The sequence below is a fragment of the Tamandua tetradactyla genome, chromosome 5, assembly GCF_023851605.1.
Source record: "Tamandua tetradactyla isolate mTamTet1 chromosome 5, mTamTet1.pri, whole genome shotgun sequence".
NCBI classification, from domain to species: Eukaryota; Metazoa; Chordata; class Mammalia; order Pilosa; family Myrmecophagidae; genus Tamandua; species Tamandua tetradactyla.
In genome coordinates, this window is record NC_135331.1 from 30,587,774 (window position 1) to 30,610,595 (window position 22,822).

General features: G+C 41.6%; 1 protein-coding gene and 1 pseudogene across 4 annotated transcripts in view; one reads left to right on the top strand and one right to left on the bottom strand.

Annotated features, from left to right (window-relative positions):
* Positions 1–22,822, bottom strand: part of SLC5A1 (solute carrier family 5 member 1) — a 153,420-nt gene that overhangs the window by 58,689 nt on the left and 71,909 nt on the right. Inside the window, exon 1 of one of the 4 annotated variants that reach the window (XM_077160433.1) lies at positions 2,509–2,895. The exons of 1 other annotated variant lie outside the window; for it this stretch is intronic. In XM_077160433.1, coding sequence (XP_077016548.1) covers positions 2,509–2,643 — 135 coding nt within the window. In that variant the 5' untranslated portion in view covers positions 2,644–2,895. Of the gene's footprint in view, positions 1–2,508; positions 2,896–6,661; positions 6,757–22,822 lie in introns of those variants that run through there. 2 more of the 4 variants (XM_077160434.1, XM_077160432.1) reach the window with 2 other exon arrangements.
* LOC143683041 (GTP-binding nuclear protein Ran pseudogene) lies at positions 21,428–21,804 on the top strand (annotated as a pseudogene).

A 22,822-nucleotide genomic window follows, 5' to 3' on the forward strand; every position in this document is an offset into this window, starting at 1 on the left:
TAACAGGCTCATTAAGTAACATTTAACAGGGCAAGTGATAACTGATTGATAGATATTTGAAAAGTGCAAACATCATAATGAGCAGGACTGGCAGGACCTGGATGAGATTGTTTAAGGGAGCAGAGATTAATAGTGATTAGCAAACAGGCCATATTGAATGGTTGTAGCAAATGATGGATTCACATCTTGACTCAAGCACTTATAAACTGGATGGGGTAGGTCAGGAAAGTTGAGTTCAAGGACAATTCCATTTATTGCAATCTTAGGCAAATCACACCTACACTGGGCTTCAATTTCCTCTTCTGTACAATGGGGATTATCATTCCTGGCCTCCCTGACTCATGTATTTTTGTGAGGATGTACAAACCAGCTGGCCATATTTGCCCATTTTATTTAAAAGGCTAACACCCTGGAAGTCAAATGACAAAAGTATAAAAAATATTCCTGGATATATTCCAGAGTATGCTGGGCAGATGATTTTAAAAATATTGGCAAATTCCCTTAAGCAAGGGGAGAAAAACTAGGGAACAGTTAAGTTTACCATTGGGGAAACTCTTGATACTGTCTCAAACATTAGGAATTCCCAAGTCAATAGACAAAGCTCTTGTTGCTTGATCTTGAGGCTTCCTTCTGTGAAGTTTATTTCTGTAGCAGAGAAGTTAAGCCTACTTATAGTTATACCTAAGAGTTACTTCCAGAAAACTTCTGCTGTTAACTCAGATGTGGCCTCTCTCTCTAAGACCAATTCTACAAGTAAAATCATTCTATTGAATGGGATACCCCTTACCAACATGAAAAAGTTAGAATGGGCATAGCCCAAATACCAACTAAACATTAGCAGAAGGATCAAAGGAGAAGGAGCAGAGAAGATAGGATTTAACAAATGAGTATGGCTGCTGAATCAGTATATTGATGTTTCTTTTAGTCTCTGGTGTCTTGGAGCAGCTAGAAGAAAAAAACTAAAACTGTGGAACTATAACCTAAACCAGACTCTAAACTCTGTTCTATGATAGTATAGTGTAACAGTGTTACAATGTACTTTGAAATGTATTGCTTTTTTGTATATATATTTCACAATTTTAAAATGTAAACAAAAAAAGATTCCTGGAATCCATAAAGAGCTTTCCAATTTATCTCTGCAGGCCCCTCACAACAACCTTGGGGAGTCATAAGAACGGATATAATGGGCGGTCCATGGTGGCTCAGCAGGCAGAGTTCTCGCCTGCCATGCCATAGACCCAGATTCGATTCCTGGTGCCTGCCCATGCAAAAAACCAAACAAATAAATAAATAAATAAAAATAAGAATGGATATAATTGTACCTATTTCACACTTGAGTAAGCTGACGGGAGGGAGGTTACCCAAAGTCACATATATTGAACCACGTCAAAGCCCATAATTCGAGTATCCTGGCTCCTGGTTGGACACTTTCCACTATATCTGGGAGGCAGAGAGTCTTGTGAACACTTTAAGAAGGCTTTCAGTCCTATCCGGTTTCTACAATTCTTTAAGAAGAAAATCAACATTTGCTTTTACCCGTGAAAAAAATCTCTTTGGTCATGGAAGGGTTAATGTTCACCTTTCTCTCCTCTAAGTCAAAAGAGTTCAACAACCACCTGCCAGCCCTGCAGCTTCCCTCAGCTGGTCTCTCTCTCTCTCTCTCTCTCTCTCACACACACACACACACTCCCCACAACAGACCTGGAGAGTGACTGGAATATTTGCTCACTTTCAAAACACCTCTTGTTCTAGTCTCTGGGTGTGCCAGCGTCTGTCATAAGCGAAATCTCCAAGTTCAAGGCTACTGAGAACAAGTTTCTCTGGTTTGGTGTGCCCCAAAGTTCCGAAAAGGAACTGCACACACTTCCCTCTCCCCGGGGCCAAGCCAGCCTCTGACCTTCCTTCTCCTGGCCCAGCTGCCCCAACCCTAACTTGCTCCAGCCCCTGGGATCCCCAGGCACGAGGCCTTCAGGTCAGCCTTTCCCAGGAGAGAATTTCCCAGAAGGCACTGGGCAGGGTCCCCTTGGCTGCCCCACTTGTAGCCCGTCTGAAGGGCTTGTGTGCTCCCCATTCTGCATGGCTATATTTCCTTTGGAACTGGATGACTATGAGGCAGGACAGTTATTGCCTTGAGGATCATCTCCCCAGCCCCTCAACACTTACCAAAGTTCCAAGCTGTCCCTCCCCTGCCCCTTGCATCCACCAGCCAGCCTCTCCACACCTCCACTTCTCTGCTTACACTTACCTGGCATCCTCCTTGAGCCTTATTGATGGATCCTCTCAGCACCCCTCTCACTCCTCCTTATTCTCACTTGGCCCCCCTCATCTGCACAGCACCCCCCGCCCCCCACTCCTCTCAAGCACTTCTAAGGCTCCAAATCATTTTGATGCCTCTCCACAGACCCTTAAGCCAACCGGGTCCCTCGCAGCTCAAAGAAGTCCCGGGCCCTCATCTCCCCCAGTGGCCCTTGCCCTCTCAGTGCCCACTGTCCCAGAGCTCCCACATACCCACAGCCCGACAGCCATCACCACCACGAAGTAGATAACGATGACGGAGATGTCAGCGGCATTGCGGATGCGCTCTTGGGGCGCGAGGGGTGCGGCAGTAGCCGAGGTCATGGGGCTCAAGGTGCTGCTGTCCATGGCGGCAGCGACAACCACGAGTCCCTCCCGCTAAACTGCTCACTGCTAACACCACCTCCGGATTAATGATCAGCCCCGGAGGAGGGGACGCACGACTTCGCGGCAGCAGGGAGGCCGTGCGGGCCCCTGCGCAGCGCTGCGCCGTCGGGAAGCTCGCCTGGCAGGAGCAAGGAGCAAGCAGGCGTGACAGCTTACTGTCAGTGGGGCCGCTGCGGCCGGTCAGGTAAGGGCTGTTCCGAGAGCGGGGAGGGGCTGGTCAGGGGGTGGTGCCCGCTTGGCACAAAGGCCCGCTGTGCTCTGGCTGCAAGCAGAGGGCTGGGCCGCCTCCCCTGGTGTGCCATGGGGCGGCACCCAGCGGCTGTGGGTCACCTGAGCCCACCTGCTCTTGGACTCATCCCACGCCTTCTCTAGACCTGGCTTTTCCATGTTTACAATGGGTGTGGGACTGTGATGTGGCTGTTCTGAGGAATCAGCAAAATTCTTGGTCTCTCTGGAAAACATTTTGGATAGGATAGCAAGTTGTTGGATGTTGCTGGAAAAATATCAGCACAATCTCAATCTCTCGGCCTTCAGGATGGCCATGCACCCCCTTCCTGACTCCCCCTCCACAGCCTGCAGCTCTGGGGGACACTATTAACCCCACTGTAAGGAGGGAGGAACTGAGGTTTACAGAGAGGTTCCCACAGGGAGCCATCCCCTTGCCCCGTCTCACCTACTTCCCAGTAATGCGATTTGGGACCTTTCTGAGAAAGCAGAAGGGACAATCCTAAAGAGCACCTTCCAAGGAGTTTATCAAACCCTGATCCTACCTGGGGACTCAGCCTACCTATCTGGAGACAGGTGTCAAGGTCACAAGCCAGGACTCAGAGAACAAAGATAGTTGAGAGAGGAAGTGTGACTGCCAAGGTCTCACACAGTTAGCTAAGGTCTCAGAGCAGGCCCTACAGCCCAGCATCAGCAAGGGCAGGCCTACTTCAGAGGGAGGGCTGGGGGATGTTCTCAGGGACTGGCTCTGGAAGCCACAGAAAACCAAAAGTGACTGCTCCAGGAGAGGGAAGCTTGGCTCAGGTGATCAGATGCAGGGAGTAGAAAGGATTCACGCAAAGCCTGCCAAGATTGTTCAGCCTCTGTCCCTCCCTGCCCACCACTAGCAAAACATCCATTGCCCAAAGGTGAGTAGCTTCTTCCTTTGCATTTCACTGCCTCTGAGGTCAGAGCCCATGGGCTCCCCAGCACCAGTCTGCTTACCCTCCATCCACGTGTGTTCTTCCAACTGAGTCTGCGGAAATTCATTATTTGGATAGTGTCCGTGTAGGTCTTTCCACTTTTCCCAGCTCCCACCCCTCCCAGAACCCAGGGTCTAGAATAATGCCTTCCCATGGGTAGCAAGAATTCCTCTCCTATGGGACCTAAGAGCAGAGGCTTGTGCCATGGGTGCCTCTCAAGAAGAGCTCAGCCAACAGGCACAGACTGGAGGAACTCACCTTTTATCCATTCATTCCTGCATTTGAAGAACTTTTTAAACTGGAATCTGTGCCAGGCAGAGTTCCTATCCTTAGGGAGTTTCCCATCTGGTCTGGAAGTGAGCCCACCCATAGGAAAAGTCCAGCCCATGCTAGCAGCTGTAGGCAGCCTGTGCCAAATTCCAAAAGCACAAAACATAGAATGTGAAGTCTGTGGAAATGAGCAAATCCAAAAAGAGAGTAGGAGAATTGGAAGTGCAAAATGTGGGCCCTTCTTTTGATCTTTCTAGGACAGTAGAACATGGATAGTCAGTGAGGGAAAGGGATGGTGTCAAAGGAAAAGCCAGAAAAATGCCTGCATTTTATTCATTCATTCATTCCTGCAACAAAGAACAGTTTGATGTGCTAGGTCAAGTGCACAGACCCTGGGAATACAGCAGTGAACAAGACAGACACTGTTCTTGCCCTGTGGAGGAGACTGACTATGAGCAGAACTTAAATACTTTTTGGTGGTTCCTCAAAAAGTTAGACATAGAATTACCATATACCTGGCATTTCCACTGCTAGGTATATACACAAAAGAATTGAAAGCAGGAACTCAAACAGATACTTTTATACCAACGTCAATAGCAGCATTATTCACAGTTGCCAAAAGGTGGAGGCAACCCAAGAGTTCATTGACAGACTAATGGTTAAACAAACTGTGGTATGTCCATACAATGGAATATAATTCAGCCAAGAGAGGAATGATGGTCTGAGACATTTTATAACATGTCTTGAAAACATTATGCTGACCAAAATAAGCCAGATACAAAAAGATAAATGTTGTCTTTATGCCACTTACATGAAATATTTAGAACAAGCAAATGTACATAAAAAGTACTTCAGAGGTTACCTGATGCAGGGGGATGGGGGTTGGGGGAAAGGGGTATTATTGCTTAATGGGCACAGAGTCTGTTTGGGGTGATGAAAAATTTTGGTAATGATGGAGGTGATAGTAGTACCACATTGTGAATACTGAGGTATATACCTAAGAATTGTTAGAGTGACAAATTTTATATATGTGTGTGTGTGTGTGTGAGTCATTAAAATACATGTTAATTCAAAAATAAATAAACAAATAAATAAACTTGAAAATGCCTATAAAATTACAACTGTGATATATGCTCTGAAGAAGTACTAATGCTCCAAGCATCTAGCAAAGAATTTGACTTGGAGATGAGGTGAGGTTGGGAGAAGGCCAGGAAAAGCTCTGGTTTGAGTAAGACCCTGAAGGAGAAAGAGGACTGAGCCAGGTAAGTGGGGAGTGAGAGACACTCCAGGAGAAGCCAAGGAGGAGGTTAGGCAGGGGGTGTGGTATATAGACATGTATAAGCTGAAGCTAAAATAAACGAACAAACAAAAATAAATAAATCAAAAGCAGGTCATCAGCAAGTAACCTTCTACCATGGCCTTCCACCTTTCTTTCAGATAAAGTAGCATACACAGGTCACATGGATTAAGAGCTGATATCCTGGATGGCCATTATTTGACCTATTACAATCAATGATGGTGAAGGAGTCTGAATGTCAAAGAACTTGGGGGAAGCAGGACTGGAACTGCTTTAGGAAGGGTGTGTGGAAGAAGACCCCACTGGAAGGTATGACTCCAGGCCCAGAGGCAAAAGCCAAAACCAGCTAGGTAAAGAGATAAGGACGAGGAAGAGGGCCCTGGATCTGAGCCCTGGGTGTCGGGGAGTAGAAGGTAGGAAAGTTGTGAGTGACAAAGTGCTCCTGACCTGCTCTTTAAAGCTGAAGTCAGCAGGAGGGGGATGCCTGGAGTCTGACTTGCTGGGTGACGTTGGGCAAGTTCCAGTGTTCTCTGAGAATCATGTCTACAGTGGGGCTCCAATGTGATCTAACAGAGACTTCCTGAGTGACCCACCAATCTGAAACCCACATCATGTCTGCTTCGATCTGGGGTCAGAACCCAGTTTCTAGATAGATGGTAGACTCTTTCCTCTAGATCCCAAATACCAAATGGGCTTCGGGGAGAAGCCATGGGATGAGATTACTGACAGGGACAGCCTCAAGCCCCATCTGCTCCTGGTCCTCAGCCTGGGACAGCAGGAAGAATGCTTGGCTGGGAGTCAGGAGATCTGGGTTCAGGTACTGGTTCCTCTGCTAAGTCGCCTTAGCCTACTCATTCCCCTTCCTCATCCATGGAATTGGCAGAATTTGATTAGTTGGTCTCTTAAGAAGGATCCTATTAACAAGCTTATGAACTAGCCAGGCTCCTGCATCTGGAGAGAATAAGCCCTACCCAGGTGGACTTGTAAGATGTATGTCAAGCTCCTCCCATCCCATATTCCATCCTCTGCTACATATGCTGGCCCCAGAAGCAGCATTTTCTATTGCTCACTGCCATTTCTAAAATCAGAAAAGGGGGGTATAACATCTGCTCATACAACATCCTATCCCTTCTTAAACACCCCTCAACCAACATGTTCAGCAGCTATAAAAAAAAAAAAAAGTGTGGGAAAATGGAAAGAGCTGCAGTGATGCAGACAAATGTACCTGGCTGGAATTCTGGTTCATCCTCTTATTAGCTGAATACCCTTGTAACTAGTTATCTAACTTTGGGGAACCTCAGTTTCTTCACCTACAAAATGAGGAAAATAATATCCAAGATCAATGACAGGACACATGGAAAACATTCAGCACACTTCCAAGCATATACTCAGAGCTCAATAAAATAACTTCAATCTCTTTCATCAACATCATCATCAACTCACCTGGATTCAACCAAAAAGGACCCTGAGCCAAGGGCCATGCCCTCATAGAGCAGGGACAGATACAAAAAAGACTAACTATCCAATACATTCAATGAGTGGTACGATCTCAGTCTCCATAATGGCCCATTGTTACTCCATTTTTTGGATAAAAGCACTGAGACTCAAAGGGGCTAAGCAACTTGCTGAGGTTCCCTTAGCTGGCAATGACCAAGCTGGCCCTCATAGCATGTGCATCTAATATCGATGCCTGAATTTTAAGTGCTGGGTGTGAAGAAGAAGGAGAGAGAAGATGAAGAAAAAAATTAGTGCTGATTACAAACCTACTATAGGCCAGCCTCCCTCTATTCCTTCGCATGCCCACCCCCAGCTTGGCACTTGGTTGCCTATAGGTGTGAAGCATGTCAAAGACTCACTGTAACAGACTCAGGAAAAAGTCAGTAGACTCACAGGCACCATCTTCTGCCAAATGCCTTCGTATTCTGAAAAGCCAGAACCCATGAGGAGAGCAGGTGGAGTAGGGACATGCTTGTCACTAAGGTCCTGGAGAGGTCAGTGCTTGCTCGCTGAGAGCTGCACCTCCATGTGACTGACACCCCACGTGTCCTGGCTCCCACTGTGGTGAGTCAGAGAAGCAGCTCATGGCAGGAGGTGACCAAGAGGACTGCAGGTGCTAGCCAAGGAACTCACCAAGGCTCTCACCTGTGAACCTTACCCCCTACACTGCCAATTCAGCACCTATCAATCAACCTACCCCTGAGGCTAGGATTTCAGGAACTCAAGATAGTATCAGGCTCCACTGAGAAACCCACAAAGGTAGCAGTGGAGACAGGAAGTTATTTATGTATTCTTTCAACAATTAGTGATCCAGCATTTGTCTAGGCACTGAGAGTACCAAATGATCAAGACAAATATAGTAGTCCCTGCCTTTCAGGAGCTTAAACCCATGCACAAGAGAGAATGCAAATTTAATTCCCCATCCAGATCATTTCTCCCTATTTTCTCGATGGTCCTAAAAGTGTCATGAGTTTCATTTACTTGTTTAACAGTCATTTGAGGAGAATGAAAATATTAATTAATTTTGCCATCAAAGCAATACTTTCAAAAGCTTTGAAAGCAGGGACTCAAACAGATATTTGTACACAACTGTTCATCACAGCATTATTCATAATAGCCAAAACGTGGAAGCAACCCACGTCCATCAACAAATGAATGGATAATAAACAAAATGTGATATATACATTTGATGGAATATTATTTAGCTGTAAAAAGGAATGAAGTTCTGAGACATGCTACACATGTCTTGAAAACATTATGCCAAATGAAATAAGCCAGACACAAAAGGACAAATACTGCATAATTCCACTAATATGAAATATCTAGAATAGGCAGATTCTTAGAGACAGAAACAAAATTAGAGATTACCAGGGACTGAGGAGAAGGGCAATGGGGAGGTATTGCTTAATGAATACAGAGCTTCTGTTTGGGGTGATGAAAAAGTTCTGATAATGAGATGATGGCAATGGTAGCACAACATTGCAAATGTAATGAATGTCACTAATTTGTACCCTTAAAAATAGTTTAATAGCAAATTTTACATTTTATATATATGTATGTATGTATGTATATATAATCACAATAAAAATAATTCTAAGAAAAAGAATACTGTCTCCCATCTAATTGCTGACCCTTCAGAAATGCTACATTGAGAAACTTCGTTGATTCACTCTTTCTTTCATTCTGAGTATCTCCTCTACGCCAGGCACAGTCCATAAAGAAAAATTTACACATAATGTACACATGCAGTTCCCTCTGCCAGGGATGCTTTTCCTGTATTTCTTACCTGACTGGCTGACTCCCATACATCTTTTAGTCTCAATTCAAATGTCCCAAGAGGCTGCCCCACCCTATACCCTGCTACTGGCCTAAATGTTCTCGCAGAGAGCTCTGTTCTCTTCCTTTCCAGCAACGGTCTCAATTTTAAATTGACACTTATTTACATAACTCTAGGTTTAATGTCTGCCTTTCCCACTATATTATAAACTTCATGAGGATAGCCCAGTGTCTCTTGGCCACCACTGTACCTAGGACTAGGACTGGCAGATAGAAGGTGCTCTATAAATATTACCTGGGTGGATAAATGAATTAAAATAATGAACATGAACAATTACAATGTGACAAATGATCTGACAGTGGGGCAGGGTAAGGAAGATTTTGCTTAACTTTATCTGGCCCACAGAGGTAGAAGAGGGACAGAAAAATAATAATAATGAAGACAAGATATTTGTGCTGCCCCTTAAAGCGTAAGTAGGAATTCCTGCGGCAAAGCCGTTGTGGAAAGGTACGGTGGTATGAGAGAACACAGTATGCACGTTCAGGAATGAGATGTGCTTGTGGTTCTGTATGACTGGACAGGACAGCAGGAGACGAGGCCAGAAATGTGGGCCAGAATCAGATCACAGGGAACCTTGTTGAGCATGCTAAGCATCCTGGAATTCATCCCATAGAGCTCTGGGGAGCCAGTAAGGCAGGGGTTCCTAACCTCAGACTCACAGACCCCTCAGAGGTGGTTTTAGGGTATCCATGGTCTTCCCCTAAAATTGTACACAAACTTGTTTCAGATTTGTATTTTCCTGGAGAAGTCTCATGGCTTTTCTAAAACTCTCAGAGAGTCAGCGATCCAAAAAAGATGAAGAATTACTACATAAAAAAAAGATTAACATGATATCCCAGCAGGCAGCTGCAGGGTGGATAGACTACAAAGGGCCAACATTGAAGACCAGGGGAAGTTAGGAGGTTATGGCATAATCTTAGGGTGCAAGGTGCTGAGGGATGCCTTAAACTTAGGCAGTGATTACAGCAGTGGAGGGAAAGGGGAATATTTCAAAAAATATTTAGGAGATCAAGGCATAGGACTCAGTGATTGATTCGATGCAGAAGATGGGGGATTTTAAAAGAGAGAAGTGTCAAGGATGACTCCTAGATCTTAGCTTAGTGAGTGACCAGGAGGCATTTGTTAAGCTGGGGAATGCTAGGGGAGGAATTGGATCTGGAGGACAATTATGAGTGAAGTTTGGGCCTCACTGATTTGGGGACCCAAGGAGAACACACTGGTGGGAAAGGCCAGTGGGCTGTCACAAACACTGAGGTCTTCATTGCCTAGGGCTGCCCCCAACAAATCAGTACCAACTTGATGATTTAAAATAGCAGAAATAATCTCTTTTCGCATAGCTCTAGAGGCCAGAAGTCCAAATTCAAGGCATTGGTAAGGTTGTACTTCCTCTGAAGCTGTAGGAAAAAGTCCTTCTTTGCTTCTTCCAACTTCTGGTGGCTCCAGCATTCCTGGGCTCATTCCCTGGGTCTCTACATCTTCTTTTCTGTCTCATAGGAGGACACTCGTCACTGAATTTATGGCCCTAATGCAGGATGATCTCACTTGAGAGCCTTACCTTAATTATATCTGCAAAGATATGGCCACATTCTGAAGTAATGGAGGGACATATTTTTTAAGGAGACACTATTCAACCTCTAAAACTGGTCTATGCAACGTATTTCCAGGATAGTGGAGGGTACAAAGCCAAAGATGTAGACCTTCAATTAATTTTCAGATGAACAATGTTAAGTAGAAAGGGATTTTCTAATTTATTTCTTTTAAGTCCCATGCTCATGCGCACACACACACACACACACACACACTCACACATATGCATACACAGCCCATTCCTCTCCCAAACTCCCCCTATCAGTAAAGGGGACCACCACTCACTCATTTTCTCAAGCCACAAGCCTCTCTTGATATCATACCCCCACCCACCCACCTATGTTCTGCCTTCAGAGAGCTTACCTTCTAGTGGGGAAGAAAGATAATAAACAAGTAAGCAAAGAAATTAACAAGATATTTATGTATTGTTATGGATAAAACATGAACTGGGGAGAGGTGGAGCTGTTTTAGTTAGGGGATGAGGGAAGACATCTCAGAATAGGTGACATTTGAATGAGAAACTGATCTAGCCATATGAGGAGATGGTGGCACATTAGGGAGATCCACAAAATACATAAGCCTTAAAGCAGGAAAGAGCTGGGAATGTTAGAAGAATAGAAGAGAGGCCAGTGGCTAGAGCCTGGTCAGCAATGGTTTGAAATGAGCCAGAGAGACTAACAGGGGCAAGATCATGAACAGATACAGGCTTTATATTTTATTCTAAATGGGATAGGAAACCATGGAAGGATTCTGAGCAGGGAGTGATATGAATGCAATATCAAGTACATAACCCTTACCTTTTTTTTAAGATTTTTTTTTTTAATTCAGCATATTAATACATGAATAGAGAAAACCTGTATGGTCATCTCAGCAAAGCTTAAAAACATTCAGTAAGTGTTTATGATAAATTGACTTACCTTTTAAAAGATCTCTTGACTGCTATCTGGAGAATGGATTGTAGGGAAGCAAGAATGGGAGATGCAAGAAGAGGTCAGGAGACTGTTGCAGCAATTCAGGCTGGCCCAAGGTGATAACAAGTAGAGATAGAAAGCTTTGGATGGGATTGGAATTATTTTGGAGGTAGGACCAATAGCGCTTGCTAGAACATTAGACATAGGTGGGTGGGTGGGGGTATGATATCAAGAGAGGCTTGTGGCTTGAGCAAATGAGTGAGTGGTGGCCCCCTTTACTGATAGGGGGAGTTTGGGAGAGGAATGGGCTGTGTATGCGTGCGTGTGTGTGTGTGTGTGTGTGTGTGTGTGTGCGCGCGCGCGTGCATGGGACTTAAAAGAAATAAATTAGAAAATCCCTTTCTACTTAACATTGTTCATCTGAAAATTGAGGGGCTACATCTTTGGCTTTGTACCCTCCACTATCCTGGAAATACGTTGCATAGACCAGTTTTAGAGGTTGAATAGTGTCTCCTTAAAAAATATGTCCCTCCATTACTTCAGAATGTGGCCATATCTTTGCAGATATAATTATGATCTCAAGTGAGATCATCCTGCATTAGGGCCATAAATTCATAAATTCTTCTTACTCACTGGTCTATCTCCAGTGCCTAGTACATGTGGCCTGGAACATGTAGAAGCACAATAAATGTTCATTGACTCAATAAATTTTACTGTAGCCAGTTTTAGCCCTTTATGAGCCACAAGATTGATGGATAGATGGATGATAAATGTATGTATATATGGATGGGTGCATGGATGGATGATAGAGGGGTAGACAAGTAAAAGAACTCTGAATTTGAAGTTAGGAGAGCTGTTTCCTGTCCTAACTGTGACACTTTCCAACTATGTGACATAACAGGCATCAGATACTATGAGTTAAGAGTTATCCCATTGTAACAATGGTAATAGCAATGAATCAAAGGGAACTTCAAAATACGTATAAACATGAGTAACTCTATGCTATTTCATGCTCACAGTTGGCATGCGTCAGTAAAAGGATTATGTACTAGAACTGAAGATATTGCTCACTAAGGAAAACGGGATTTCCCCAAATAATAAACTGTAGAAGCCAAGAGTTTAAAGTAAGACCTACAGAATTTGTTGCAAGCTGCTGGCCTCAGGATGGCTGCGGTAAACTGTGGAGATTGTTATGTAGAGCAGTCTGGGAGGAAGAGAATGTTTACCCAAAACAGTTATGTTAAGTATGAAGAACACTGTGAGATAAGAATCTTGCTCCCTCAGGAAATGCCTGCATATCTATTGACATCCTGTGGTATATAACTAGGATCTGGTTGAGAATAAAACTGTCTGAAGTCTGTCTGAAGTAAACTCAAGCTTCAGACCCCCTGAGCCCGTCTGTGTCTTTCTTTCTCTCCTTCTTCCTTTCTTTCTTTCTCATCATTCCTTAATATCCTTCGAGCTCCGTTTCAATAGGAAGCAACAATAAACCTGGAAAGGAAGGGAGTAATTAAAGTCAGGTTAAGCCCACATTCAGTATCACATATGGAATAACCAAAACATCAGTCAAAATAGGAAAAACAGGTTCAACGAAACATCAGGATCTTGAGCCACAGAAGATTCTGGAAATGAAAGGGGATAACTGCCAAAGAATAATGTATAAATGAAGAATGCAGAGAGAGATTGTGAGGGTAGGGAACTCTGCTCTGAACTAGCCATATAATTAGTTCACCCTTAGTCACACCACCCATGACAACTGTACAAATCAAAAATATAAACAGTTCATATAAAAGAAATACAAACGACACATAAACATATTAAAAGATACCCAGTCTCTCTTTAATGAGGTAAATTCAAATTAAAACTAAGTGAAATACTATTTGTGGTAGTTTGAAGCTGTTATGTACTCCAGAAAATGCCATGTTCTTTTAACCCATTCCTGGGGGTGTGGACCTAATACAGGTGAAATCTTTTGATTAGGTTATTTCAGTTACAGAGTGCCCCAAGTTGGGTCTTAATCCTTGTACTGAAGTTCTTTATAAGAGTATGAAAACATACAGAAGCTGAGAGATGAACTAGAGAGATGAAATTAAGAAAAGCTCATAATGAAAAGCACTGCCAAAGCTAAGAGAGGACCCATAGAAAACAGAAAGGAAGCCACTAAAGCCAGAAGCTGAAGCAACAAAACCTGGGAAAGAAGGAGCAGCTGACGCCAGCCATGTGCCTTCCCACGTGACAGGGCTGTCCCGGATGCTAGCAACCTGTCTTCAGAGTCCAGGAATTGTCCTGTTGATACCTTGAGTTGGACATTTTCATGGCCTAAGAATTATAAATTAACAAATTCCCCATTGTAAAAGCCAACCCATTTCTGGTACATTGTCTTTCATCAGCTTTAGCAAACCAAAACACTTTTTTTTTTTTTTTACCTACCAGATATTAAAAATTTAATAATACCTTGCATTGTGAAGGGAAGCACGTACTCTCACACATTGCTGGTGGGAGCATAAATTTATACCACTCAACAGAGTAATGTGAAAATATCTATCAAAATTATAAATGCATATGCCCTTCAACCTAGTATTTACTTCTAAGAATTTACACTACAGGTAGGCTCATATAATTCTGGCAAACTGACCTACTTTCAAAGTTATTTGTTGCAGCCTTATTTGTAATGGAAAAAAGATTACTAACAACAAAGACTGCTTAAATATATTATGATATATCCATTTAATGGAATACTATGCAGCCATTAAAGAAAGAATAAGAAAGCTCTTGTATGAAGGTTGATCTTTAAGATACAGTGTTGCAGGAAGCTAAGTAGAAGGTTGCCATATGATCTGTCAATCCCACTACCAAGTATATACTCAGAAGAATTGAAAGCAGGAACATTTTCACACCTATGTTTATGGCAGCATTATTCATGATTGCCAATGGAGGCAGGCAGCTCAAGGGTCCATCAACTGAGGAGTGGAAGAGCAAACTGTGGTGTATACATACAATAAAATATTGTGCAGCTGCAGAAAGGAATGACGTTGTGAGGCATGCAACAAGGTAAATGAAACTTGAGGATATTATGTTGAATGAAATAAGCCAGAAAAAAAAAGGACAAATATTGTATGGTATCACTAATATGAATTAACTATAATGAGGAAACTTTGAGAATTAAATTTGAAAGCATAGATTACAGGAGATAGAAAGTGGGCAGAGATTGAGCAATTGATGATTAATGAGTACACAATGCTCGATAAGGTTCATTATAAAGGTTCAGAAATGAATAGCACAACACTGTGTGCTGGTAGCATAGTACTGCAACTATAATTAACAAAGTGGAGTGTGAGTATGGTAGAAAGAGGAAGGCTACAGTTGTGGATGTCACCAAAAGGATAGGGGATAAAAACTGGGACTGTATAATTCAGTGAAACCCAAAGTGGACAGTGATGGTGGTTAAGTCTATAATATAAAAGAATTCTTACACAAACTAGAACAAATGTACTTCATGATTACAAAGTGTTAATAGAGTGCTATATGGGAAAAAATACAGATACTGTAAACTAAGGTCTATAGTTAACAGTAACATTGTAATATTCTTTAATTAATTGTAACAAAGGCACTATACCAAAGCTAAATGTAAATAATAGGGGGATATAGGGGTGTGGGGTTTTCAGAAGAAATGAGAATGTTCTGATATTGACTGTAGTGGTGAAGGCATTATACCAAAACCCTTTGATTGCATACTTAGGGTGGATTGTATGGGTGTGAATAAAACTGTTTTAAAAATATATATACAGTGTTAGGTTAGAAAAGCAAAGTATACAAAACAGTGTATAGTAATATTAAAAAAAACACGAGATAGGGGAAGAATACAGGTACATATTTGCATATGCGTACACAAAAAAATCTCTACAATTCATAAGAAACTGGTAAAAATTACTGACTCGAGAGAAAATTTGGATGGTTGAGAGATTTTCTCCATATGCCCTTATGTACCTTATGAAGCATGTGACTGTATCATCTACTGTGGATAAATGATAAAAGGAAGGAAGGGAAAGAAGAGGAAAAAGGGAAGAAGAATGAGCACTACCCCACGATCACTGAATAGCCAAGCAGTAGGAGACCTCAAGAGACCTTATAACCAGGCTCCACAAATGTATCTTGAGAGCCCCAAACATGCCTAGCACAGCTCCAGGTACTGTAGATTGCAGGATGTGAAGATACAGGAGCAAACAACCTAACAGGAAAAGACCTTACAGTTTACCAATGAGAAACTGAGGTCCAGAGAAAGGGTATGGCTTGGTCAAGGTCATTCAGACAGTCAGTGAGAAATTTAAGACTGAAACCAGGTCTGCAAGCTCCTGTTTGGTTTTATTACTTACCCAGGGCTTAAAGTACAGCAAAAGAAATGGACTTGATCACACAGGCAATATTTACAAATCTAAAGATTTTTTTTATCATTATGAACAACAAAGCTGGCTTCACAGAAAGAGCTTTACTCGCCTACATACAATTTTTAATAGTTATAGTCATCGCTGACCATTGCTATTTAACACTAATTCATCCTCTACCCACACAAACAATTTTATTTAGGAGTCATTATAAATAAATACAGTTTATGCACACATACACACACACACACACACACACCTTTCTAAACAATAGCTCATCTGTCTGGCTGAAACACCAAGAACAGTAAGACAACGTAACGAGGTAAAGACTCAGTTAAAGAATGATCTTCTGTCTGAACTAGAGGAAAAGAATCTAATGCACCATCAAGTGTCCCTGATCCCTTGGATTTTCTAAGGCTCTTTGACAAGCTTCTCAACAGGGTTTTGCCAAGTTTGGGAAATCATACCAGGAAGCAAGAGAGAAAAAGAGGAGTGTCATTCTCATTACCCCGAAAGACAAATGTATAACAATGAACAGCCTGGGGAGCTTAGCCTAACGTTTTAAATTGACTCTGATTAAAGTATTATATTACACGCACAAAAATGAAGCCATATATACCCAAACCTATATATAAACACAATATATGCCCACATAGTTATATATACAAGTATAAACTCTGAACCACAGAATAAAAGTCTGAGATGAAAAGCCATCAATTCTGAATTGGCCATACATGAAGAAAGAACCACTTTAAAGGTCCAAAACGTGAACCATGGAAAATCTACTTGTATTTTGAGTGTTTTTATTATTGGAAGAGGGCCTGCTGTTTGACCTGCTAGCTTCGGTTTGGCTCTGACAGACACGTATAACAGGGAATTGATCTTGCTGAGCAAGCAATCTCCTCTAAAAATAAACTGAAATGGTTCAGGGTTATGTTTGAAGAGGGCAGAAATGCCAAACAGATTTTTATATAGGCTTAGATCTTGGATCCAACCATAGGGTCTCATTTTAATGGTGGGTCAGCTACATGCTCATTCACCTGTTTTCCAGTCAGCAGGTATTCCAGGCCCCAGTTTAATCTCTTGTTTTGACTCATCCCGAGTCACTCTGCCTTTTTCCTCTTTCCACTCCTTGAGAAAATACCTAGGCTGGGAGGGCTTCCTGCAGTGCAAAGTATTCTCCAAAGTTATTGTTTCATGTGAAAAGGCTGTGAACTCTCTAGGGACAAAGGCCTCTTTTAACTACAACTGTCCTTATCATTGTAATTACCCACAGAGAGCCCTGATACAGAGGGTTGCTTGGGTTTCTTGGGCACTGGAACCTGCTAGTAAGTGGCCCTGAGTCAAGCAAGTATCAGGTTTTTCAATTTCTCCAACCTCTAAGAATCTTTATGTTGAAAAGGGTTCAGAGTATTCAACCTACCCTCTCATTTTACAGTGAGGATATCAAGGCCCAAAGAGGAAGAGTGATTTGTCCAAGGTCATGGTCTGGTCTCTGAGCTTCCAATCCAGTCTTCTACCTTCTCCAAAAACATTGTTCAAAGCAAACTATGACAATTTCTTCACCTACCCTATGACCTAACAATTCCACTCTTAAGAATTTAATCAAGAGAAATCAAAATATATACACACAAAAAAGACTTGTACACAAATGTTCATAGGAGTTTTACTTATATTAACCAGGAACTAGATACAACTCAAACGTCCATCAACAGGGAAATGGATAAACACATTGTGGTGCATCCATTCAATGGAATACTACTCATCAATAAAAAGGAATAAACTATGGATACATACAACAATGTAGATAAATCTCACTGGCACTGAATTGAGAAAAGAGGGCAAACCTAAAGAATATATTCTGTATTACTTCATTTATATGTTGCCCTAAGACAGACAACATGAATTAATCTATGATGACAGAAATCGTCTAGGGCAGGAGAGGGGTGAGTGACTACAAAGGAATTCAAGAGAACTCCCTGGGTGGCTGGCAGTGTTTTATGCCCTGATTGAGATGGTAGTTACATGGGTACAAACATTTGTCAAGACTCAGCAAACTGTACATTTAAAATCTGTGTATTTTTGTATGCAAATTATACCTTAATAAAGTTGGTTTTAAAAAGAAAAAGACAAGCCCTTATATTTGCATTGGTCTTTTCTGCTAACAAAACACCTTCCCACCTCTCCTCTCACAGCAATCTCATACCAACCCTGCAAAGTCAGTGAGGCAAGGGAGGGGAAACTGTCTCCATTTTACAGGAGAGAAAACTGAGGATGAGAGATAGCAGCCTTAGCTATCTTGGGTGGTTAGTGGAAATGCATCAGAATTTCTGTTATTAGAGGACCGTTAGAGCATGTAGTCCATCCCTCACTAATCAGACAGACACACTGTGGCTCAGAGAGGGATTTGCGGGTCCCACAGCAAATCAACTGAGGACACAGCACTAGGGCCCTGGCCACCCTGGCCCAGTATGCTACCCCTGGGTATGCTACCTTCCAGCCTCTCTCTGGGGGCTCCAAAGCTGATTTCTCTGAGTAAAGCTGCAAGTCTCAATTGCATACTCTTCCTTCTCCATCTAAACTCTAGCCTCCTTAGGCCTTGTTCTCAAGCAGTTGTCAAGAACTCCAGGGTTCTAATGAATTCATCCACAGGGACCTTTCTTATGGAAGAGTTCCCAGCATTTTTCCACCCAAGGGCATCCGCCATTACCTAAGAAAAGACTTTAGTAGTCAAAGAAAAAGCATAAAATAAGATACCATTTTCCACCTATGAAATTGCCAGAGACCTAGAAGGTTAATATTCATTGTTGGTGAAGGGAAGAGAAAATGAGCTACTCATACACTCTTAATGGGAGCATAATTTTTATGGTAATTAGCAATATCTATCAAAAATTTTAATGTGCAGTCTCTGACCAAGCAATTCCAATTTCTAAATGTCTATCTTGTGAAAATGCTCACACGGGTGAGCACGAATATTCAAAATACATTATTTGTTATAGTGAAAAACTAGAAGCTATCGAAATTCCACTATAGGGGATTGGTTAGAATATGGAATACTATAGAGCTTTTTTCACTCACCAATATATTAAGAAAAACCTTCTTGTATATTGATAATGGCCTTATTTTTTTAAATGGCCACAAGTATTCCAGGGTCTGTATGTGTAATCATTGATTGAACCATTCCCTATAAATGGGCATTGGGGTTGTCTCTGGGTATTCTTTCTCTTATAAGAATGACAGCTCTCTAGGAAAGGGGGTAAAAATACATGTGAATTAAATCACAGTGAGCTGAAGTGAACCAACTGAAATACGAACAGTACAAGGTTGGCAAATACTTAAAATATTCTAGATTTCACTGTGGTGAGGATTTGGAGGAGCCCGTACTTTCACACTCTGCTGATGAAAACATAATCCAAGACAGTCATCGTGAAGGACAGCTTGGCAACACATATCCAAATTTTAAAAATATTCAATCCCTTAGACTAACAGGTCCTGTCCTAGGAGTTTATCCTAATAATCAGACAAATATGAGAGGGACATTCATCTCAGTAATGTCTACAATGATAATAACTCTAAACAACCTTAATGACCCACAATAGGCAATTCATTAAATAAACATAAATACATCCATATGCTAGAATAATTTGTGGCTACTGAAAAGGATGTTGTGGCTCTATAAAATGATATGGTTTGATTCCATTTTGTAGATACATGAAGCTTATTTATAAATATATAATATAAATTTTGATGTATTTAATATATATGCATATTACATGTAATATATATTTTAAAGTCTGAAAAATATATGCACACCAAATGTTAACTGTAGCACTTTATGAGCTTGAAATAAGACTTTTTTCTTCTTGTTGACCATATTGCCTATTTTTTTCAAATAAACTAATGTATTGCAGGCATAATTATAAAAAAAACAAATGAATCTAGACAGGATTCACATTTCAACTGGTTTCAAAATGCTGGACGCCAAAGAGACTATATGTGGAATGGGAAGTGACTCTGCTGGCAAATTGTCTTTGGTTTTTATGTGTGTTTGTTTTTCAATCAGCAAGAGAATAACCTGACATTTTGGATCATGTGCCCAAGGCTGTACTTTTTATAATATCTTATATATAGAGAGAGATCTTCTAGTAAAACAGGTGTACGTAGAAGAGAATCATAGTAGATGATCTTCTATTCTGAGCTTAATACAGATTTATTGGCATCTTTGAGAAACCAAAATAGGCTTTAAGGAGAAGGCAACATAAAAATACCTATTAAATGTGTGAAGCATTTCTGGTATGACAGGGAACTGCATGGACAAAAGCATGAGAGCATGAATAGTCCAGTGTGGATGGATATATCTGTTCTTGTTACTCAAGAAATATTTACTGAACACCTTCTATGTGCCATTCATTCTGCAGTGAAGAAAACACTGTCCCTATTCACATCTAGTTGTTTAAAAAAAACAAACCTAGCAAATAAATATATAATGTATCAGGCAATAAGAAGAGCTAAAAAGAAAAATCAAGTAGAAAAAGGATATAAAGAGGGTCAGTGATTAAGGAGGGCCTTTCCAGATGGGGCTGTGCTGGTTTGAAATTGTTATGTACCCTAGAAAAGCCATGTTTTCTTTCCTAATCCAATCCTAATCCTAATCCAAAAGCCATGTTTTCTTTCCTAATTCCACTTTTTAGGGTGGAATCTTTGATTAGATTGTTTCCATGGAAATGTGACACACCAGTTGTGGGTGTGACCTTTTGATTAGATGGAGATGTGATTCCACCCATTCAAGGTGGGCCTTGATTGGTTTACTGGAGTCCTTTAAAGGGGGAAACATTTTGGAGAAACCTCAGAGCCAACATGATGCCCAGGTGTTTGGAGGTGCAGAAAGAAAACACCCCCAGGGGAGTTATTCAAAACCAAAGGCCTATGACCTCAGCAGACACCAGCCACATGCCTTCCCAGCTGACAGAGGTATCCTGGACCCAAGTCCAAAGTATCTTTTTCTGGATGCCTTAGTCTGGACATTTTTATGGCTTTAGAGCTGAAAAATTATAACTTAATCAATGTCCATTATAAAGGCTGCTCCATTTCTTGTATATTTGCATTCTGGCTGCATTAACAAACCAATAAAGAGTCCTCGAGCAGAGAAATGATGGGAGGAGGGACTGAGTCCCATGGATTTCTGGAGTATTTCATCCAGGTAGAGAGAACAGCAAGTGAAAAGACCCCTGATGGGAGAATAGCAGAATGAGAAGAAAGGTTAGCAAGACAGACACAATTCTACATTATGAAAGACCTTGAATGCTACTTAATCCAGAGGCAGGAATTCTTCCAGGAATTTAACATAAATGTAAGAACACTGGACTCAGAATCAGGTTTCCCGAATTTAAGTGCTGCATCTGCTGAGTCTGCTACTAGCTTGTATATGACCTTGGACAAGTCACTTCAACTCCTTGGCACTCAGTTTCCCTGTGTGTCAAATGTAAATAATAATCCTTACCCATCAGGTAAGCCTCAAAAGGAGGTTCAGTCAGTCAGATGGGGGCTGGAGAACCCCAAGTACAGTTTAAACTTGTATTGCTTGGCAATGGTGGTAAAGGAAAAGCTACATTCATGGAACGTCATTTGCCTGGTGAATTTGAGAAGTAGGTAACCACCTTAACCATCCCCTTGTGTTCCATATCAATAGAGGATTCAACATATGGGATATGGCTGGTCAGGAGAAATTCAGTGGACTGAAAGATGGCTATTATATCCAAGCCCAGTATGCCATTATAATGTTTGATATAACATCAAAAGTTATTTATGAGAATGTGCCTAACTGGCATAGAGATCTGGCACAGGTGTGTTACCCATTGGGTTGTGTGGCAACAAGGTAGATATTGACAGGAAAGTTGAAGCAAAATCCATTGCCTTCCACTGAAAGGAGAATCCTCAGTACTATAACATATCTGCCAAAAGTAACTACAATTTTGAAAAGTCCTTCCTTTGGCTTGTTAGAAAACCAATTGGAGACCCTAACTTGGAGTTTGTTGCTATACCTGCTCTTGCTCCACCAGAAGTTGCCACGGACCCAGATTTGGCAGCACAGTATGAACATGAATTAGAGGTTGCTCAAACAACTTCTCTGCTGGATGAGGATGATGATCCGTGAGAATACAGAGCTGGAGCCCAGCGTCAGAAGTCTAGTTTATAGGCAATTGTCCTGTGACATCAGTCACACAGCCTGTTTGCCACTTTATTATATAGCTACGCAGAGTATGTGTTTAATTTTGGGGGTGCCAAAGGAGATGAATGGGTTTCGAAGTGAATGTGGCAGTTCAAAAAAATACTCCAAGGTATTTAGCTATTTTAGAACATAACTGTTTCCTTTTTGAGTTTCAAATATAAGATGGCTACAGTCACATCACAATACTCTGCGGTCAAGTCTTGTTTGATATTGTCATCTCCATTCCTTTTCATTTAGAATCAGAATGAAGTTGTATTTCAAATATCAACAACAACAACAAAAGGAAAGTTAGAGGGTGAGGAAGTGTTTAGAACATACACAGTTCCCTTCTTGGGGGGAGGGATATGACTTAATGCCATAGAAGAGCTGGGAGGACAAGGGGCCCTCACTTTTTGGAAGGAAGCACTCTAAGACGAAGCGATTAAACAAGGAAGTCAGTTGTCCCAGAAGTGGAAGGGAAAAGGTGACATGGTACCCCAAAATCACTTTTTGGGGTGTAGGGTGGTAGAATATAAGCACTCTATTTGCAAAATTAGACAAAGAGTCGATTAATTCAACTCAAGTACTGGTATCACACTTTCCTAAATTGACTACACCAGTCATGAAGATAAACCTGAAATACACAGGAATTATAAAACATGATGCAGGAGCTGATATTCAGAGTGGTATTCAATTTAACTGATAGTCTAATATATTTGTAAACACCACCTTGGTACCCTAAAGGTGTTGAGTTGGGGAGGGTGAAGTTTGATCAGAAAGCTTTCCATTGTTATGGCTTTTTTCTCATCTCTCACTTCAGTCAAAATCTAACACTGTTCTGGTAAAGTGAAGAGAAAGTTTCTGGAAAAAGCCAGTTTCTCGGAGGACCCCCTGTTCTAGTTTGCTAGCTGCTGGAATGCAATATACCAGAAATGGAATGGCTTTTAAAAGGGGGGAATTTAAT